We start from the raw sequence: 21889 nt of genomic DNA, 5'->3' as shown, positions 1-21889 counted from the left end.
GGGTGGGACGTATTGTTTGTATACTATTGGATCCGCAGAATCCGCCTACAAGTTTCTCCCTTCTCCGTCTTGCAAATATGTCAAATTACCATGTATTCACAAATTACCCTGTATTCACAAATTACCCTGTATTTACAAATTACCCTGTATTTACAAATTACCCTGTATTTAGCTTATTTGATTTACATTTGATTTAGTGTAAATGTTCATAGTTTAAACCAAAGCCATGTGGCTAGGTGTGCGTGTATTTTAAAAAAGAAATGAGGCAGAACAGTAAACATATACATAAAAAAATGTGATAAATATATTTTAATGGCAAATGATGACGTAAATGATAATAGTTAATAATAAATAGAGATATTGCTAACAATAAAAAAAAATAAGTTAATATAAATAATGCAGTCTCAATGCGCATTGATACGAATCAAAGAAATCCTGGTGCAATTATTACCCTATTTTTTTTTCTTTTACAATGTGTTCCATAGCAAGAACACAAATCTCCTGAAGAATGGGAACTCCATACGTGAATAGACCATATTTATTATTTCTAATTGTGTTATAAATAGTGTACTTGATTTCAAGATATATATGTAAATAATCTACAGTTCTATTTAAATAGTTTTAGAAAATGGAATTAAAGGAAAATTACAAATTACACCAAAGTTGATCTCGTCACCTGGTTACCTGGTACGTCTCGATATCCCGGGTTCATACCTGCTTACTGCCATCCTCAGTAGTCCTGTGGGAGGTTTAGACTAGGAAGTAGATTATATTGAGCTTTGAAGGAACATCCCAAACATGTAAACCATTTTACAAACAAAACAGTTGTATAATTGGTCAACTTATATTAAAAGCTGTACTATGTATTATGTACATGAATATAAACACGTGCGTTTTGTTTGGAATGTATCCTGCATCGTAAGTAGGCTAAATACAAATAAAACAAATAATTTAAATGAAGAACCTAGTCACTTTTTTATTTGCTATTCAACAAAGGAAGTGCGATAACTCAACCATTCTTGCTAATTTTTGTAACGACATTGGTTGTCTCCCTTACACTCTCTCCATTAAAAAAATAATTTGGCTTCACAGTGAAGACGAATTTAAATGTAGTAAATAGTAAATGAAGCACGTGACCTAAGAATGACTAATGAAACAGATTCGTGTTATTGTTAATCCAAATCTCCATGAAAAGAGCAGTCGTACAGTTGTCTGTATATAACACACTTAAGCTGATAGAGAGCAAAAAAGGACAATTGGAGTAGCGGGATGGCGACCACAGCCAGACCAATGGCTACCCCAGACGATATCCCTGGATAGTTCCAGTCCAGAACATTCTTATACACTACATTGTTCACGTGGTCGGTAGACCAGTAGATGACCGAGAACACAATGTAAATCGCCCCATAAATGAGCGGCGCCACAAAATGCAGCAGCCGGATGGGCCTAGGGCTGACCACGTGGTCCACCACCACGAACACCAGGTTCAACGTGTGGACGTTGACGTCCTGGAGGTTCAGCCCGACGGCCGGCTTGTTCTTCATGCTGGGGTACAGGGCGGTGAAGAAGATGATGGTAACGATGGGCGCCGTGACGCTGACGATGTCCGAAAGGCACCAAGAAACTTTAAAGTACCAGGGCGTGCTCTGCGACATGTGCTCCGTGTGGTACCGACGAAAGGACTCGTAGGACGATAGCCGCCTCGCGGAACCGTTTTTGTTGCCGCTCTCTTCGCTTCCCCCGGAAGTGGTCAGCTCGCTACATTGTTTGATGGTCACGGTGGGGACGTATGTCTTGTCCTCTGTAGTCGGGCTGTTGGGGGCACCATTGGTGAACGCTTGTATTTCGGTGACTGTGCTTGCAGCCCCATTGATCTTGGCTTCCGACAACTCGGTGTGGCCATCCGGCCTTTTCTCAATAATACTAACAGGGCGGAGCTTAAATTTGGTGACGTCTGCCTCAGCACGCCTGAAATAAGCAAGCAATAAAAGTTAATATAAACCTAATTTAAAAATATGCAGCAAAATGATTCACAAACTTATCTTCTTAGTACTTAGATTATGATAATAACAAAGTTTACATTTAATAACAACTAAGCATTGAAACTAGCTACGACTACTTAAAAAAACAACATTGGTTTAATAGTTTAATGTAAGAAATCTTTTAATAATGAAAACAAATAGGCTACAAATTATATCTAGGACAATCTTATTGTGCCTCGAATGTAATCTACTTCCATATGCACTCGTATTCATAGAAGCTGAAACAATAACTTCGTATCACAATCTAGGGTTTCGACACTATTGGCTACATTTGGTTTCTTCAATTAAATATTTAAATACAACCCTCTCCCCCTATGCAAAATAATCAAAGGTCTGGGTCCATCCTTGACACTTTGGAGGTTCATCTCTTTTCACTGTAAACTGTGTGAGCACTATTTTTATACGGTGTCACTAAGGTGACCGAAACTTTAATATAAAGACTGCTGTTTTTTTGTTTGTTTGTTTGTTTACTTTCTTATCTTCCCACACCAAGAGTTACATAGTCTACAGCAGCACTTGCAAAGCTGAAAACAATCTGGAAAGACAAAGTCTTAGTCCTCGACACTAAAATCAGAGGGATGTGCTCATTGGTCATGGCCACATCCACATAGACCTTCCTACTGGTAACAGGACCAGGATAAAGAATAGACAGATGTCACGAGTCGAGTCTGTGACCTATTTCGACCAGTTTCTAGAAGCTCGAGTTCAAACCAGTGCAAGTGTCCAGCGTAAACAAGTTAATTTTAGGTATCCAATCAAAGAAAGGGGTTAAGGAAAAAAATAGCACACGTCAGCTTCTAGAAGGTCAAAGTTACTAAAATAATTATCTGAGAAGGTTCCATGATTCTGGAACATACGATTAAGAAAGGTATAAATTGAGGGAAAGTCAGTTAGACGGGGTCCTCGCTCAGTTCTCAATTAGTAACAAGTTTTGTGATATTAGCGGGTCCATTAAGTAAAGTTTTAGTAGTTGAAGTTGAAGTTATACTAAGTGAAGTTTTATGTATCTTTAAGTTTTATTTATGAAGTGTCAAGTTGTTATTGAATTAAGAAATTAATTTGATGTGAAAGTTGAAGAAGTTATTAAAGAAGTTTGAAGAAAATACAGAGAGATGTTTCTTTCTTCATTTCATTGAATTGTCAAGTTTGATAATATAATCCCCGGCAAGTGTGATCATCACATATATTGGCACCTCCTGACGAAAAAAGGCATCTATAAATAAAGGCACCGACGAAGACAAGCATCACATACTGCATTTTCAAAGAATAAAGTCGGTACATACTAGCAAGTACTACGAATTTAAAAGGAAAAGCCTCTAACAAATAAATCATAGCCTCTCTTAACGACAAAGCCTCAACTAAGCATTACAAGAAAAGCCTCTTTCAGAAAACTTCAACAAGACGTACATTCATTGCTACGAAAAGTATTTTATGATTGAAACTTCCAGTCAACAGCTTACATAATATTTGACAAAGATCTCGAGGACGTCCTGCAAGACAGATCATCTGTTTTAAGGTCAGTACCTTACATTTTATATTTACATAGCTGGCAGAGCTATATTTACTAAGCTGTGAAAGCTATATTTACTAAGCTGTGAAAGCTATATTTACTAAGCTGTGAAAGCTATATCTACTAAGCTGTGAAATCTATATCTACTAAGCTGTGAAAGCTATATTTACTAAGCTGTGAAAGCTATATTTACTAAGCTGTGAAAGCTATATTTACTAAGCTGTGAAAGCTATATCTACTAAGCTGTGAAAGCTATATCTACTAAGCTGTGAAAGCTATATCTACTAAGCTGTGAATGCAACGTTACTAAAGCTAGTTGTACACTAGTTTGTTTACAAATACTGACCACTCGCATTCCTCACAAGGAATCACCGATCGATATTTAAATAGGTCAGCCCTCTTTCACTTTTTACCTGTCCTACGTAGTCGCTGGTTCGCTGGCTAGATTCTGCTTGATGAGAGTGTTGGCAGAACATTTAAACACCTACATTTCTGATATCGTTAATTTAATACTATGGCGTCTCAAGCAGACTCATTTAAATTATATTTAAAATTAGCCAAGGACATTGGTATTCCACAAGAACATCAGTGGGAATGGTGTGAAAAACAAATTAAAGAAGATGAGAGGAAACGTGAGGCAGAAGAGAAGAAACGTAAAGAAGAAAGAGAGGAAGAAGAGAAGAAACGTAAAGAAGAAAGAGAGGAAGAAGAGAAGAAACGTAAAGAAGAAAGAGAGGAAGAAGAAAGAAAACGTAAAGAAGAAAGAGAGGCAGAAGAAAGAAAACGTAAAGAAGAAAGAGAGGCAGAAGAAAGAAAACTTGAAAGAGAAGAAAAAAGAAGACAAGAAGAAAGAGAGGCAGAAGAAAGAAAACGTAAAGAAGAAAGAGAGGCAGAAGAAAGAAAATTTGAAAGAAAAGAAAAAAGAAGACAAGAAGAAAAAGAGGAAGAAAAACAAAGAATTTTAAGAGAAGAAAAATTAAGACAAGAGGAAAGAGAGGCAGAAGAAAAGAAACGTAAAGAGGACAGAGAGGCAGAAGAAAGGAAACGACGGGAGGACAGAGAGGCAGAAGAAAAAAGATTAGAAGTGGAAAAACTCAGACTTCAACTTCAGGAACAGGAGTTAAAATTTAAAAAAGAAAAAACAGAGGTTCAACCAACTTTACCTACTAGCAATACTTTTGACAAGTATAAACCTTTATCTAAAATATTACCTTTTCAAGAAAATAAAGATAATATAGATTCGTATTTGATGAGGTTTGAGGAGTTAGCGAAAGCATCAGGCTTACCAGAAGACCAATATGCACACCATCTCTTGATTTTATTACAGGGTAAAGCATTAGATGTATGTGCACAAATACCATCTCATGAACAGCGTACTTATGCAGAAATAAAAGAAGCTTTACTAAGACAGTTTGGAGCTACGCAAAATGCTTATCGCAAGAAATTTTTTTTCGAAAGACCAAGGCAGGAAGATGATCCACAGTTGTTTGTCTCTGATATGGTAATGTGGTTTGATAGGTGGATATCTTTAGCCAATATTGATAGAACGTATGAAGCATTAAGAGACCACATATTGATTGATACCATTACTCACGCATATGCAGAAGATATACAATCTTTCATAATCGAGAGAAATCCTAAAGATCTACAGACTCTAACAACAATAATACGTCAATATAAAACTGCCTATCCAAGTAAGCAAATTAGATCAGCAACCGATGAAAACTTTATTTGCTTTTCAAGAGATAACAGACCATTGCCATCTTTTCAGACCGACAAAACTTTAATATGTTATAAATGCAATACTAGAGGTCATTTTGCCTCACAATGTAGAGTGAAGGTCATAGAGTGCAGTTTTTGTCACATGAAAGGACATTTAGCAAAGGATTGCAGAAAGAAACATACTAGTATCAGTGACAGATCTAGTGACCAAGTATATTCGCAAAACAGATCATTAAATGTTAAAAATTCAACATATGGAAATAAGAAACAGGTTTTTACCAAAAACTCAAAGGCACATCACTCAACAATGACTGTTATCACTAAATCACAAGGACTTCAGTTTTATCCTGGATTAGTCGGTTCTCAAAGAGTACAGGTGTTACGAGACACAGGTAGCACTTCAGTTGTTATACGTGCAAATTTTGTGAGATCAAATCAATATACAGGCAATGAAATTGAAGCCACTGCTTTCAACGGCACTGTAAGTAAATTACCAGAAGCTTTGATACATATTACGACTCCATTTTTCAGTGGACATGTAGAAGCTTTAGTAGCTCAAAATCTACCTGTTGATCTCATAGTTGGTAATATACAGGGAGTGCGTGACTGTACTACACAAGATCTTATTGAATGGAACAATACAATAAAAATGGGTCAAGAATGCAATGTAGTAGTCACAAGGTCAATGCAAAAAGAAAAGGAAAGACTTGAAACTGAACATATTGAACACAAGAATTCTGATAAAGTTGTTCAAGAAAATAAAAATGATAAGAAGGTAAACCATTCGCATCTACAGACAAATGAACTTGAACAATTTCATAGCGAGGAATTTAAAGTTGAACAGAAAAATGATGAAACATTATTTAAAATGTTTAAAAAGGCTCAATCGAACATCAATCCACAAGAAAATAATAATCCTTATTTTAAAGAAGGACTACTTATGAAGAACAGCCAATACAAAAATAAAACTGTTGAGCAAATTATAGTTCCAAAAGTATACAGAAAGACCATTATTAATACAAGCCACGATGTACCATTTGCTGGACATATGGGAGTTACCAAGACCAAGAAAAGAATACTTCAAGATTTTTACTGGCCAGGTATTACTAAAGATGTAAAGAAGCACATTAGTACATGTCATATTTGTCAAATGAAAAGTCCAAAAGGTAACAAAATACAAGCGCCATTGCAGACAATGGAATTGACTGAGAAACCATTTCAAAAAGTAGCAGTTGACTTAATTGGTCCAATGCCAATTGAATCCAGCAGAAATCACAAATATATTTTAACTTTAGTAGACACATGTACTAGATGGCCAGAAGCTATTCCGTTAGTCAATATTTCAGCAATTGATGTTACCAGAGCTTTATCTGAAATTTTTTCAAGGACGGGGTTACCTGAAGTTATACTTTCTGACCGAGGTAGTCAGTTTACAGCAGATATAACTAAGACATTTATGGAGATGTACAACATCAAGATGAAGTTTACGACACCATACCATCCTCAAAGCAACGGGCTTTGTGAACGGTTTAACAAAACATTGAAACAAATAATATCAAAAATAGCAAATGATAATCCGCAGAATTGGGATCTTCTTTTACCAGCTGCATTATTTGCTTATAGAGAAAGTATCCAAGACACCACAGGATTTTCTCCTTTTGAAATGTTATATGGAGCTAATCCAAGAGGTCCTATAACTACCTTCAAAGAATCACTACTAAAGTCAAACCATGATTCATCAGATAAGAAAACCGCATTTCAGCATGTTCTCAATACAAGAAATACAGTAATAAATGCATGTGAAATAGCTAAGGAAGCAACAGCCAAAGCTAATGCTGCAAGTCATAGAAGAATAAATGAACATAGAAAACTTAGGTACTTTGAACCAGGCGACAAAGTTAAATTATTATTACCTGATAAGAAAAATAAGTTCTTTATTAAATGGCAGGGTCCATTTACTATTTTAAGAAAAGTCACAGATGTAGATTATGAAATAAATATCAATAACAGAAACAAAGTGTTTCATATCAACATGCTACAGAAATACAACGAAGCTACTGATACAGAAGAAGAAGACGATGAACTTGAAAAACATATTTCATGCTTAGCGATTATTCCAGAAGAAAAAGAGGAGGATATGGATGAATTAGTAGTGCCAACTACAACTTCAAGACAGACTGAAACCTGGCAAGCTGTCAAACTGGACAATTTATCATCACAGAGAAACAAAGATATAATGAATCTACTCCAAGAGTATGCTGATATATTTACAGATGTTCCAGGTAAAACAACCATTATAAATCATGAAATCAAATTGACAAGTGACAAACCTACCAAATCACGTCCATATCCACTACCTATTCATTATAGAGATTTCCTTCAGAAAGAAATCAATGATCTTTTAGAACAAGGCATAATTGAACACTCGAATTCACCTTATGCTGCTCCAATAGTGCTTGTAAAACGTTCACAGTCATCATCGCCAAGAATGTGTGTAGACTTTCGACAGTTAAATAAAATAACATGCCTTGATTCATATCCAATGCCTAATCCAGAGGATTTAATGTCACAGTTTTCTGGAGCTAAGTATTTTACGAAACTCGATTTGACAAGAGGATATTATCAAATACCTATGACACAGGATTCAAAACAATACACTGCTTTTACTACAGCCTTTGGCCTTTTTCAATATAATTACATGCCATTCGGTTTAGTAAATGCTAGCAGTACTTTTAACCGAGCAATTCATAGGATGTTCGGACAACGAAAAGACACAGTGTCCTATATTGACGACATATGTGTGTTTCATAATACATGGGAAGATCATATTAAAGGACTCAAAGAAATCTTCCAACAATTGAAAGACAATGGATTTACTGTAAAACCAAGCAAAGTTGAATTAGCAAAATCAGAAGTTACATTTTTAGGTTATAAAGTTGGAAACAATTCACTGAAAACACAGGACGATATTATTAAACGAATTTTGGACATTAAAATACCTCAAACAAAAAAGCAAGTTAGAAGTATATTAGGACTTTGTAATTTTTACAGATGCTTTATTCCAAATTACGCATCACTGACAACATTTCTTACTAACCTTACGAAGAAAGGACAATCTAACATGATTCCATGGTCATCAGAATTAGAAGAGACCATAAAGAAAATTAAGTATGCTTTTGCACAAGAATCCATTTTGAAATTACCAGACAAGAAGAAGCGGTTTTATCTTGCTACAGATGCTTCTTCATCAGCAATAGGAGCATGTCTGATGCAAGAATATGAAGGCATTCTACATCCAGTATTTTTTATAAACAGAAAACTATCTTCAGCAGAGACCAGATACTCGACCATAGAGCGAGAGTGCCTGGCGATTGTCTGGGCCATTTCAAAATTTAGCAAATACCTGTTGGGAGCACCTTTTACTTTACAGACAGATCATGCACCACTGGCATTTCTCAACTCTAAAAAAATGTCAAATAGTCGTCTGACACGATGGAGTTTACAGTTAATGGACTATCAGTTTGATGTAAAGACTGTTCCAGGAAAATTGAATGTTTTTGCTGATACTTTGTCCAGATGTATTTAGATACTATACAATATATTGTTTATTGTTTAACTATATTTTGTTTTATGCTAGAAAAACAAATTTAATCATTTTTTATTCCATGTGTTTGTAGTTATTTCAATATTCAGATACTCTATCAACTCAAGTAACAGAGGAGATATCATGTATTATTCCGTTTTGTTAAGTTTTATTACTTTGTCATCTTTTAGTTACACAAGTTGGGAAATGTTCATATTAATATATCAATTATTAATAATAAATGTATAGAACTAAGATGTATATTATATAATATTAATTATATATGCTGAATGTGTACAACATTTTGAATTTTGTTTTATATTAATATGTTAACATAATGAAACATTTTTTTTTTATTTTTTAGTTATGAGTTTTGTACATTCAATTGAGCAATTATATCAGTGTTTTAGGCATATGCTATACTACTTGCTTTTATATGCAATTTTATCAATGTTTTAGGCATATGTTATATTGCTATTTTAAGCATTTTATACAAAATGCCAAAAAGGCAAGGGGGTAATGTCACGAGTCGAGTCTGTGACCTATTTCGACCAGTTTCTAGAAGCTCGAGTTCAAACCAGTGCAAGTGTCCAGCGTAAACAAGTTAATTTTAGGTATCCAATCAAAGAAAGGGGTTAAGGAAAAAAATAGCACACGTCAGCTTCTAGAAGGTCAAAGTTACTAAAATAATTATCTGAGAAGGTTCCATGATTCTGGAACATACGATTAAGAAAGGTATAAATTGAGGGAAAGTCAGTTAGACGGGGTCCTCGCTCAGTTCTCGATTAGTAACAAGTTTTGTGATATTAGCGGGTCCATTAAGTAAAGTTTTAGTAGTTGAAGTTGAAGTTATACTAAGTGAAGTTTTATGTATCTTTAAGTTTTATTTATGAAGTGTCAAGTTGTTATTGAATTAAGAAATTAATTTGATGTGAAAGTTGAAGAAGTTATTAAAGAAGTTTGAAGAAAATACAGAGAGATGTTTCTTTCTTCATTTCATTGAATTGTCAAGTTTGATAATATAATCCCCGGCAAGTGTGATCATCACAACAGACAAAGAAAGCGATGAGAAGACATTAAAGAATGAACAGGCCTACCATTCAAAGACATTCTAATCAAGGCAAAAGACAGAGAGGACTGGAGAAAGACAGATCACAAGTGGTGCCCCAGCGGTTCAACCGACTAAGGGATAGGTGACTGTGTCACACAAAGGACGACGATGTGCCAAAGGCATTTTGTGTGTGTGTGTGTGTAGGGGGGGGTAAGTTTAAAGGAAGAGAGGCAACAGACGCTGAAATACTCTTTAAAGATCAGCTCAGACGTCAACTTGATCTTAGTAATGTAGAGAATCACAACGGCAGCACATTGCTTCCTAAAGAGACAGCTGAAGAACTAATACAAAAACGAGGCAAAGACAAGCCGCAGCCGCATTTGGTGAAGAGATAAAAATGTCTGCGACAGTCTGCGTTATATCTGAATATATATGAATCACGATTATTCGAGTGTGTACTCAAGAAATTAAAACCTTTTCGACAGGGAGACAATCCCGTATTATTAAAACAAACGCTTATTAAAACGTCCGTTTCTTGTATTTTAATTACGAAATATTTTAATAGACTTAAGGAGAAAAAAATATCGGCATGTTAGGTCTAACAAGATGTCATATTGGATCAGATCGGATCAATTCGGATCGGATCATATCGGAGAAAATATCGGCCAGTTTGTGGATCGAGCCCAAGACATATGCGTTGTTAACTTATCTATCTCTATCAACTTTGCCCCCAGTTTCGGGCATTTCCAGACTCCAAACCACCTTCTATCCACCTTCCACTCATGAAGAGAGTTACGTTACTAGAAGGAGGTCATAAAAAGAAGAGGGTGAGGAGAAAGTCCAAAGTAACTTGTAACGGAAATGATTATTGTTCGTCACACAACCGTACCTGAAATGGTCCTGTGAATTACCTCCCCCTTTTTAATGCGGTCATAACGCTAATGTTTTGCATTTCACATTAATTCGTTTTACAAAACATAGGTTTTGTTTCTGTGAGGAATGCTTTTAAGTTATAGACGAGAGTGGGATTCAAAGCTGTAGCAGACGATAAATAACTTCATTGGATACAATCGCTACTTTTTGTGTTTCGCAATGAAAACCGGAACTAAACCTCTGTTCTATTCATAGACTATATATATACATGGGCTGCCAACACTGAGGTAACTAAGCATAAGTGTCGTTCATCAAAAACATAAGGGCGCAGTACTTCCGGTATAAGCGTGTTTTGCGACATTCATGTTGATTGCATAATGCTATTTGCACACTTACTTCTGTAACATCTTCTATGACAATTAAGTTTCCATTCATGATTAGCTGTAAAAGTGGTGATACAAATCTTTGGAATTGGTTTCTTTATAAGAAGTTTATATAGTAAAAAAAAAATCTACCGGAAGTCACTTTACTATGCAAACCAAGGACGCTTCGGTGAGCCGGACTTATTGAATGAAAAATATAGGCTCAGTACGCAAAGTTGGCAGTCCATGTATATATAGTCTATGATTTTACTTTACATGCCATTCATCTAAACACTTGAAGCAATAAAATAGAACTCTAATAAGTTAAGAATATAGAAAGGGGTGCGACTATAGAACACCATTTATTGTAAACAAATAATAGGGAGGATAACTATTAAAAAAACAACAAAATAATAAAATATTTTCTTTAAAAGTGAGCAACAACACAAAAAAAAAGATGATTATTGTTCACTGTATGCTCAGGAATAAATCCACTTACTTATAATAGACAATACTGAGAATAGCCGCTAGCACCATATGAAGTGTGAGGAGTATGTTCTTACTTATAATAGACAATACTGAGAATAGCCGCTAGCATCATATGAATTGTGAGGAGTATGTACTTACTTATAATAGACACTACTGAGAATAGCCGCTAGCACCATATGAATTGTGAGGAGTATGTACTTACTTATAATAGACACTACTGAGAATAGCCGCTAGCACCATATGAATTGTGAGGAGTATGTACTTACTTATAATAGACAATACTGAGAATAGCCGCTAGCACCATATGAATTGTGAGGAGTATGTACGACCAGACGGTGAAGTACACCATGATTGGTTTCTTTGAAGTCTGGGTCAGCGTGTCTGTTGTGTTGGTCACATCAACACCAGTCCGCGGTGTGTCATCTCGGATGTAGTGTTCGACGAACATGTGGATCAGCCCATAGATGGTGTACAGGCCCAGGAAAACACGGATGGCCACAAAAACTAGACGGGGCCATCGCCACTGTTTGAAAGTTAAAGAAAGATTAAATAATTAGCGAAAAAAAATTTTTTTTTTTAATTAAGCATTTAGATCGACTATTATTTAAAAAGATTAAATAATTAGCAAAAAAAAAAAAAAAGAAATATAATTTATGTTGAAGGCTAAGTAGACAGACTACAGACAGACACGCAACACAGATAGGTCTAATAAAGAAATACAGTCACACAGCACTGTTTGAAAATTTAAGAAGATTAAATAATTAGCAAAAAAATATATTTTTTAAAATTAGCAGTTATATTGTATGTAGACAGACTACAGACAGACTACAGACAGACACACAACACAGATAGGCCTAATCATGGGCGTAGCCAGGGGGGGGGAAGGGGTTTGGGGTTCAACCCCCCCTCCCCTTGCGGAGGGGGGGGGGGGAATCGGAATTTAGTGATTGATTTTTTGCTTTGATTTTGTTTATTTTAGGTGAGATTTTAAGACTAAACTATCACTTGCCCTAGCACAACAAAGGAAGTTTTGAGTTTAAAACCCCCTACCAGGGGTTTTTGAGTTTAAAACCCCTACCAGGGGGGTTCGAGTTTAAAAACCCCTACCAGGGGGGTTCGAGTTTAAAAACCCCTACCAGGGGGGGTTGAGTTTAAAACCCCCTACCAGGAGTTTTCGCAGTTAAATTACACTCTTCTATAACACAAAACAAAAAAATGCAAGCTACAAACCCCCGAATTTCACGAGCACAGTTAAGGAAGATTTTGATTTTTAACCCAAAATTATAAATTTACGATAAACCCCCTCTTCAATATAAAAAAAGAAACTTTACACTCAAAATTCTATAAGCGTATCCAAAGGGGTTTTGAGTTAACCCCCACCCCTTCTTCAGTAGTGTTTGAAGCTAAAAAATACGTCTTCAATACCCGGTATAAAAAAACGCAAATTACGCACTCAAAATGTTATGAGCGTAGCTAAATGGATTTTGACTCAGTTTTGAGTTTCAACCCCCCTTCAGCGGGGTTTGAAGGTAAAAAATACCTCTTTAATATTAAAAACAAAGCAAATTATACACTTAACATGTTATGAGTGTATTCAAAGGGGTTTTGAGTTTAAACTCCCTCCCCTCCAGTGGAGTTTGAAGCTAAAAAATACCTCTTCAATATAAAAAAAAAGAAAATTACACACTCAGAAATCTATGAGCGTAGCCAAAGGGGTTTTGAGTTTAAACACCCCCGCAAGCTGGGTTTGAAGCTAAAAAATGCATCTTCAATGTAAGAAAAAAAGCAAACTACGCACTCAAAATGCTATGAGCGTTGCCAAAAGGAGTTTTGAGTTTAAACCCCCCTTCAGAGTGGTTTGGTGCTAAAAATACCTCTTCAATATAAAAAAAGCAAATTACACACTAAAATTATTTGAGACAATTGGGGGTTTTGAGTTTAAATCCCTCTCCTACACTTGACCTTTTTAAAAGTTTAAAACCCCTCCAGATTGATTTGAGTTTAAAATCCCCCTACAGAGCGTTGTGAGGTGGAAAACCTCAATCTTCAATATTATTCTAAAGCAAACTACAGTTACTAAATTCTATGTCCGTAGCTAAATAGGGTTTTGAATTTAAAAAAAAAACAAAACATAACTACAGAGATTTTTTAGTTGATGATTTTGACGATAAAACTTCACTTTTTTTCGATATAAAATCTAAAGCAAACTACAGTCACTTAATTCCAAGAGCGTATTCAAGAGAGGTTACACATTTTTACCAGTGGCGGGGCTCAATTGATAAAGTGCAGTGAATAGTCATCTGCCGAAATTAAAAAACACTAAATGTGGCTTAACAAAATGGCTAAAACAGATTTCAGAAGTCAGTTATAGAGATCGGGTGTAAATCAAGGAAATCCTATGCCGAACTGGGAGTCGACCCCTTAGTAAGATTGTGAAAGAGCGTCGCATGAGGTTTGCGGGACATGTTCTCCGACAAAATGATTTAGGCATAAGAAGAGTTGCGATGACATCCTAGTACAACTTGGCGCCCCACATTCATGGAGGTCATCAGAGCAGGTGGGAAGAGGCTTCAGACATTACCAGTGACAGATTTGTGTGGAAAAACTTGACGGCAAATGCGCCGAATGGCGTGGGAGGGTGTATGTCAGTAAGAATAGCATATTAGTTTTTTTTAAATAAAACTTTTTAATAGCAGGAAAATGTACTTGGGCAAAAGGGTCATGACCAATTAGGGCCTACATGAGCCATTGAGGGTAACATCACAGTGAAATAAAATGCACTTTTGTTGTAAAAGCCTGCTAGCATCATTTCACGTTATTCTTTCGTGACCTCCCTTGGTTTTAATACGCTATTAGATGTACGGAATAATAGCCGAATCAAACTTACTTTTTTAAAATCCCCCCAACCCCCCCCCCCCCGAAAAAATATCCTGGGTCTAATAATCACTATAAAAAAAACTTGGAAAAAGAAAAAAAAAAGACTAAAAAAAAAATTTTAAAGGCACAATGATGGATAGGCAGATAAACAGAGAGACATGCTGACAGCCACGAGGAAACATTTACCAGCATCGATCTTTTACAGGAATCGATTAACATACCAAAAGGATGGAAGTACATTTTATCCTACCTGGCAACAGTAGAAAACTCTTTCATTTTTATAACTGTATAACAATTTCCTCAATTGAAACTCTCTGCGCAACACGTGCATTTTTGTTCGTGCAACATTCGAGCAAATACCAAGCAATCAACAAAGTCCGTCAGTTCTAGTAGAACTAGATCTGGATCTGATGTGAGAGATCGTTGATGTACTTCATGGTAAATCTGCAATGACAAATAACAAGGGAGGTCATGCATGTGTGTAAAATGAATGTATCGAAATTGTCAGCACAAAGCACAGGAGTTGTCCATGGAATCGATTTCTAACGATACAAACACGGCAAAGGTTTCTCTGAGCTGTTCAAACAGTCATTCATAAACAGTGTACACATTTATAAGAGATTTCTTTTACACCATTTTAAAAACTACTTAATATTAATAGTAAGGGGAGGATAAATTGAGTAAAGGAGATAAATGCATACACACACGCTAACTTTTTGGTTATTCCCTATTATAATGTTATTAGTGGCTTGGCTTGAGGTTCGACACCCGACTCGGGCAGAGTTGTGTTTACGGAAAAACCTTCTCCTAGATACTCCCTCCTCCCCCCCCCCCCAACTGTTTACAACTGAGATTGGACCAAAGCATGAAAGTAGCGCTATATAAAAGCCATAATTTATTTTTCATATTATTAAAATCATACATCAGATGTGTGGATTGTAAAGTATAAAACTATACATACAAGATTTAAGTGTTACACTAGATCAATGGGAAGGACTTCCATGTCCATAGATGAAAGATTAAGTCTTAAGTATCAACCGTCAATTAGATCAGAGGGTCTCAAACTTTTTGGACTCAGGGACCCCTTTATATCGTCAAAACTTGCCACCGACCCCGAAGTGATCAAGCTAGGTAACTGCATAGTAGGCCTATGTATGTAACACCAGTACAACGTAGTGTCGAAGAAGTTTTTTTATTGAGATGATAACTTTAGGGTTAAAATAAGATTTTAAAAAATAATGACTAGGATGAAGTGGATGAGATTTTACGAGTGCATTTATGTCCGGCTCAATGAGCACACATTTCAAGTCGGTTTCTTTTCTTTGTGATGACGTCACATCACGACAATGAATGCCACGTTGTACAAAATAAAAAGATGGGAAAACAATCAACAACTTCTTTACAATGACCCATAATGCAGGATATACATTTTTGAATATGTTTTTGTTACCAGAAATGTGTGGTATCCTTGTTTAAACATTGATTTAAGTTCCTTCTTTGTGGATATTTTAATAAGCTGCTCCTTTATTCGTAAGGATCCATCTGTGATAGGTCTATTGCAACTGCTGATCTCTTGGAGAGTCACAGAACAGAAAGAGGAACACTAGCATCTAGCTAGCATCTACCACGTTAATAAACCATCCAAGAACACCAAACAGCCAGATTGCGTGCCTGACTGAATCAAGGACAACCTTTGTAAATCTGAACAACAACAGCAAGGTAACATTCGTCCAATGTATCCCAGGCCACATTGAAAAAGAAGACGATGAAAAAGCAAACATATTGGCCAAGAATGACCAAACAATCCAAAATCCCTCTCTACCCAAAAGATTTTTTTTTTTTAAAGTTGAAAAATCGAGAAATGCACCAGCTCTCACACGAAGTTCAAAAAAAAAGATGTCTATTACAAGCTGTACTAACAGACAAACGTATAATATTTCGTCTCAGAACCGGACACAGGAGAATGAGACAACACATGTTCAGGAAGATAAAAATAGGGACTTGTGAGATTTGCCTTAGTGAAGCATCAACAGAAAATGCCGACCATGCCCTTTACAGCTGCATACTCTATCGAGAGGCCCGAACAAATCACTGGCCCCAAACTTCCCCACCCCCATGGAAGGAAAAATATATGGAGAGCTCCAAAGTCAAAATCAGAACGAAAAAAAAGAGAACTAAGAGAAGCAGAAGAATCTGACATTGGGATCTGAGTTTGTTCACGCACAAAAGGGTCCAACACCCAGTCGGGAGTTTCCATGAAGAACGTCTTCAAATCTTCAGTTTAGGTCGTCATTGAATATTAAATTAATATCAAATTATCTGATCGAATAAGTTGGCTTTTAGCGAAGAAGTTATTTTTAGTGTATACAATTTTCATCTTTCTGCGGACCCCCTTTGATCGTCTCGCGGACCCCTGGCGGTCCGCGTACCCCAGTTTTAGAATCCCTGAATTATCGGTTAGGTCAGACTCACACTGAACCGTGTCTTCTTGGCCATCTGTTCATTGGATACAATATTCAATACATATTGTTATAACCCGCTCCCCCGCTTGACAAGTTTAACACGTGATAAGAGACGATATGTTGATACTAAAAGAAAGAATGTTTTAGGGTCTGAGCTGTCTGGAACTAAGAGCCGCCCTTCGTGCTAGCAGTATTGAGGTCTTGGAGCGACACTGGAAAGTGTATAGATGGTCCTTATATTTATAAGAATAGATTAACAATCTAAAAATAATAATAGCATTAACATATGTCCGTACCCTGCAGTATCGTGCAAGAAGTCTACGGACAGAAGTAGGATTGTAGTTGTTCTTCAAAGCTTCTGATATTCGTGCTGAAAATATTGAAATACCTGCGTGCGTGCGCCGCTGGTGAGTTTGTGTTCTCACGCAGATTCTCTTTGTAACTATATACATATAAATTTAATGTGCGAATTTACTCAAAAATGACAAACCATACTCTTTTGTTCTGCTTTCAAAGGCGGCTACTTGTTTTCCCATCATCATCATGTTTTGCCTCACGGTAGAGAGAGGGTGGGCGGTCGAGTGGAGTATGGGCGACGCCTCTTAACCCCTCATTCCAAGATCCAGAGCACTTAAAATACACATTACACACACACATACATGCCCGGTACACGCTATTGCATTTTTATGACCATTTGTACTCTGAAGGCATCATAAAACAATGATCCCTTTTTAGTTATCTAATAAACAATGAAGTTTCTATGTACTGTGTGTGTGACAATGATGAATAACCATCGGCCGACAATCGAGAGATAAGCGCTTATAGATCTAGTTGTCAGTTGGTGCCTGGCGTAGGTTATATCAAGATTAAACATTGACGAGACTGGAACAAGTTATTATGTAGGCCAGCGTTTCTCAAACATTGGGCCGCGACGTGTTGACAAGAGGGGCGCTACGTGCTGATTTTTCTAAACAAAAAATATGTTGTATTTAACTACAGAATAAATTAATAATTTTATTTAAAAACGCAATATTACAAATCTTTAAATGTGAAATTAAATGAAGTGATATCGTTTCATCTCCTATGGAATATCTTTGATATCGTTTTGTCAGGATAGTCAAATTTCTCGCAAGTGACGCATCATTGTTGGGTTGACGTCTTTAGCCTGCATTAAACAACCCGATACAAGACTTCTTTCTGAACACAGGTAAAGAGGACCTTACGACGTTCATGCCTAATTCAATCATACATGCTAACTTTTTTGGGGCCTGTGCTTTTCTTATTACGAGAATGCTCTGTAGTATAATAGCGGGAAAAAAACACTTGGAGGCGGGGCTCCGTATCCAACCCACTGGGAAAGCTCACAGGGCTCCGCCAGTCTCCTTAACTGAGTTGGGAGCGGGGTGAACTATTTCTTTTAGTTTTAGAAACTATGATTAATGGTATTGTTATAGATCTTATTCCTGCATTGCATCTCTTTCTTTTTTTCTTTCCCTCACTTGACCTAGTCCGAAATGTAACCTAATCATGTAGTTAATAGTTTGTCAAGCCTAATTTAACCATCACAAATTTAAATTTAAAATGCCCCCCCGCCCGACTCCAGAAAAAAATAAGTAGAAAATCTTTGTATAATAATAAAATATTTATAGATTTATCAATGACATAATGTTTTATCCACGAATCAAAGAGTTAACTCTCTTATACTGTGATAACAAAGATACATTTAGTGACCCGTGTTTGAACCCACGCAGTGTGTCAGAAGCTGAAGATTAGAAAAAAAAATTGAAACACACTCTTCAATTCCTAGAGTTAACTTAAACTCTTGTCATTGTTTTATTTAAAAAACAAACAACTTTTCATGATCCTATCGAGCTGAAGTTTCTCAAATAAAATTTCAAAAAGATCACGTAATTAATTATACAATTAATTTTAAAAAAATATATTTACCTTAAAGCCCAGTTTTCCATCTAAGGTAGTCTTGGGAACTAACATTTATATTGTTTTTTTGTTTGTTTTTTATTATTATTAATGATTATCATTATGGCGTCCCAATGCTAAGGTAAGACACAATCTTCCTGTATTTTCGCGCATATACTCAATATACGCGTATACCCCACACAAATGGCAAAATATAAATAAAAGTTAAATCGTGCAGGCCGAACCATATATACCCCGCATTTGCAAAGCGTAACTTGGCGCTAACTTGTCACAATTGAATACTGGTATCATAAAGATTCTCTGCCGCATCGGTACTATTTATTTTATAATGAACGTTCATAACGCTTTCAAATGTACAGTTCACAACCACAAAGCGAACTATAGGTATGTCCATAGTTTTCGTTATGTATATGAGTTACATAAATTTTGTAAACTTCGCAAGGCACAGCTACTATTCGTTTGGAAAACGTTTATAACCCGCGGGTTATATACGCGAAAATACAGTTATTGGTACATGGAGACATTATATTGTGTGAAAATTGAAACTGCAAGATATATTTCCACATGTCTTGTGATATTTATTGAATAAGAGTTGGTTCAAAAATGTTACAAATATCTTTATACTACTTACTCTACTAAATGAAATCTTTTACCCTTGAGTTCTTTAGTGGCTCTCTTTCCCTCCTGCTTCCTCTCCATCCCTCTCTTTCTCTTTCCTTCTCTGACTCTCATTCTCTCTCTTTCCTTTCGCTATCATTCTGTCTACTACTTTCTCTTTCTCTCTTTTTCTCTCCCCCTCTTTCTATCGCTATTCCTCTAACTCCCTCTCTTTTTCTCTCCCTCTCTCTCTCGTTTCTTTCCTCTTCTCCCTCTCTCTCTCTCTTTCTCGCTTCCACTCTCTATTTCTCTTTCTACCCTTCTTGATCTCTCGCCCCCTTTCTTCTTCTCTCAATATTCTTTCTATTTTCTCTCTCTCTTTCTTTCTTAATCTCTTCCTCTGTTTCTGTTCATCTCCCATCCCTTCACCCAATATTTTACTTTTGTTCAAAGGTGTTTGGACTGGGGGGAAAAATCTCAGTTTAAATCTTACTTCCTGTGCAATGTTTAACTTGGAAGTTTGGCTTGAAACGGTGTAAGGGAGAGGGGAGGATGTTGTGGAAAACCTAATATTTTATTTTTTTACATATTTTTTTTTAAACAATGTAAAGGTTTACTTGTATAAACTGTTTTTTAGTTGACAAACTTATCATTATTAAAAGTTAATAGAGACAATATTTAAAATTTACCATAGCTCCATAACTCCATATAGAAAGGTATTTCTATGTGCAAATAAGCGTCAATAGACTAATAATATAAACCCAAAGGTTAAAATATTATTTTGCTATATTTTTATTGGTCTATATAGACAATCCTATCCCTTTTTAATAGCTTAACAATTTTTTTCATCTCATTTATATCAAAGCTTATATCAACTCATTCTGTCTGTCTGGTAAAAAGTTTGTACACGTCATTTCTCCCACACCCAATCTCGGATCAAGCTGAAACTTTGCACAATTATTTCTTTTGCCTGAGAGAAAAAAATACATGGACCTACTATGGTAGACTAAGATTTAGCCAATATTTTTTTTTATGTTCAAAGTATAAACATAATCACTAGTAATTTCTATGCTAGGGATCTAAACCAATTATTATAAGACCTATATATATGTTTTGTCACCTTTATTTAATCCCCTGTAAGTTAGTGTAAAGTTACCCTTTCAAACACTGCAATCTATAGCGCAGATGATGTTAAGGTCATCTGTTTTTTGGTCAACAGTTAACCAGGGTATCATGTGGCCAGCACAACGACCAACCGCCTTTACTATCCCCAACTCAAGTCATGTACACATTAGAGTTGGGTGAACACAGGGCACCCTAAAAAATCTCGATAGCTAAGCGATTTATAACCACTCAGCCACAGTGCCCCCTACATTGTAATCCCATACTTTTAAATAATTTAATTAATAAATTAATGAAAATTTAAAATTTATAGTTAAATATTATTGTAAAGAGATTTTAATAAACTTAAAAATAAATCGTTCATTTATTAACTAATTATCTTTAATTTTAAATGCATGAAAAACTATTTATTGACAATTAATAATGTAACTATTTATAGAATAATACATTTCATAATAAACATACCTCTCCTGAATTAAAAGAAACAAAACAAAATGTTATCGGCATATGTTAGATCTATATATCAACCTCTAGGGCCTACAACGGTGTAGCGTTACACAGTCCACTACTGACACATCAACTCATTACACTACTTTAATACTTGTATAAGTCTGTCAAGTGTTTGACTGTTTATCTCATAGCAATGCGGTGACGCGTTCTCCGACCTAGTAAAAGAACAGTGTATTAAAAAAAAAAAGAAATCCAATATGGTCTTTCAATGAATTAAAATGTAAAATCTTTTCAAGTACCCCGTAACTAAAACACCAGTGTACACTATAGTCAATCTACTTCCCTTTTTTTTAAATAGGTAATGCAAACTGTGTGCAAGAGATGTGTCAATAGGGAACTTTAAATGCAGAGGTTGCACAATGTGTAGTAAAGTTAAGCATAGTTAAGCCTACCACAATCAATACACTTAATTAAAGCTCTAAATGAACTGATGACCTGAAATCCGTTTATGGTCAGCCCTATGAAATCGCAACCTATGGAAACTAGAGAAATAAAATGTTTTAAAAAATATTCTAAGACTGTCCTTTGCTAATGTTTTTTTTTTTAATTTGAAACCAAAAGTGTGTAAAGTGTTAAAAGTATTATCTCCCCCCCCCCAAAAAAAAAACAAAAAAAAAACAAGGTTACAAAAGACAGTTTGTGTGGAAACACAAACTCAAAATCGGCCCCCGAAGTGGTCCACCCAGGCAGGCTTCAATATTTTCAGAAAGAACATTCGAATGAAATTATATCAAAGACAAATGAGAGATAA

General features: G+C 35.8%; 1 protein-coding gene across 1 annotated transcript; it reads right to left on the bottom strand.

Annotated features, from left to right (window-relative positions):
* Nucleotides 1-291: 291 nt before the first annotated feature.
* LOC106055996 (uncharacterized) lies at nt 292-21398 on the bottom strand. The gene is made up of 4 exons (XM_056026769.1): nt 21094-21398; nt 14760-14953; nt 11899-12155; nt 292-1968 (listed from the first exon to the last, which is right to left on the bottom strand). The coding sequence occupies exons 2-4, from the start codon at nt 14838-14840 to the stop codon at nt 1173-1175; spliced, it is 1134 nt and encodes a 377-aa protein (XP_055882744.1). The 5' UTR covers nt 14841-14953; nt 21094-21398; the 3' UTR covers nt 292-1172.
* Nucleotides 21399-21889: the final 491 nt, after the last annotated feature.

This window comes from Biomphalaria glabrata, chromosome 4 (assembly GCF_947242115.1).
Source record: "Biomphalaria glabrata chromosome 4, xgBioGlab47.1, whole genome shotgun sequence".
Classification (NCBI taxonomy): Eukaryota; Metazoa; Mollusca; class Gastropoda; family Planorbidae; genus Biomphalaria; species Biomphalaria glabrata.
Note: the sequence above shows the minus strand (reverse complement) of the source record. Positions and strands in the feature narration are given on the sequence as shown.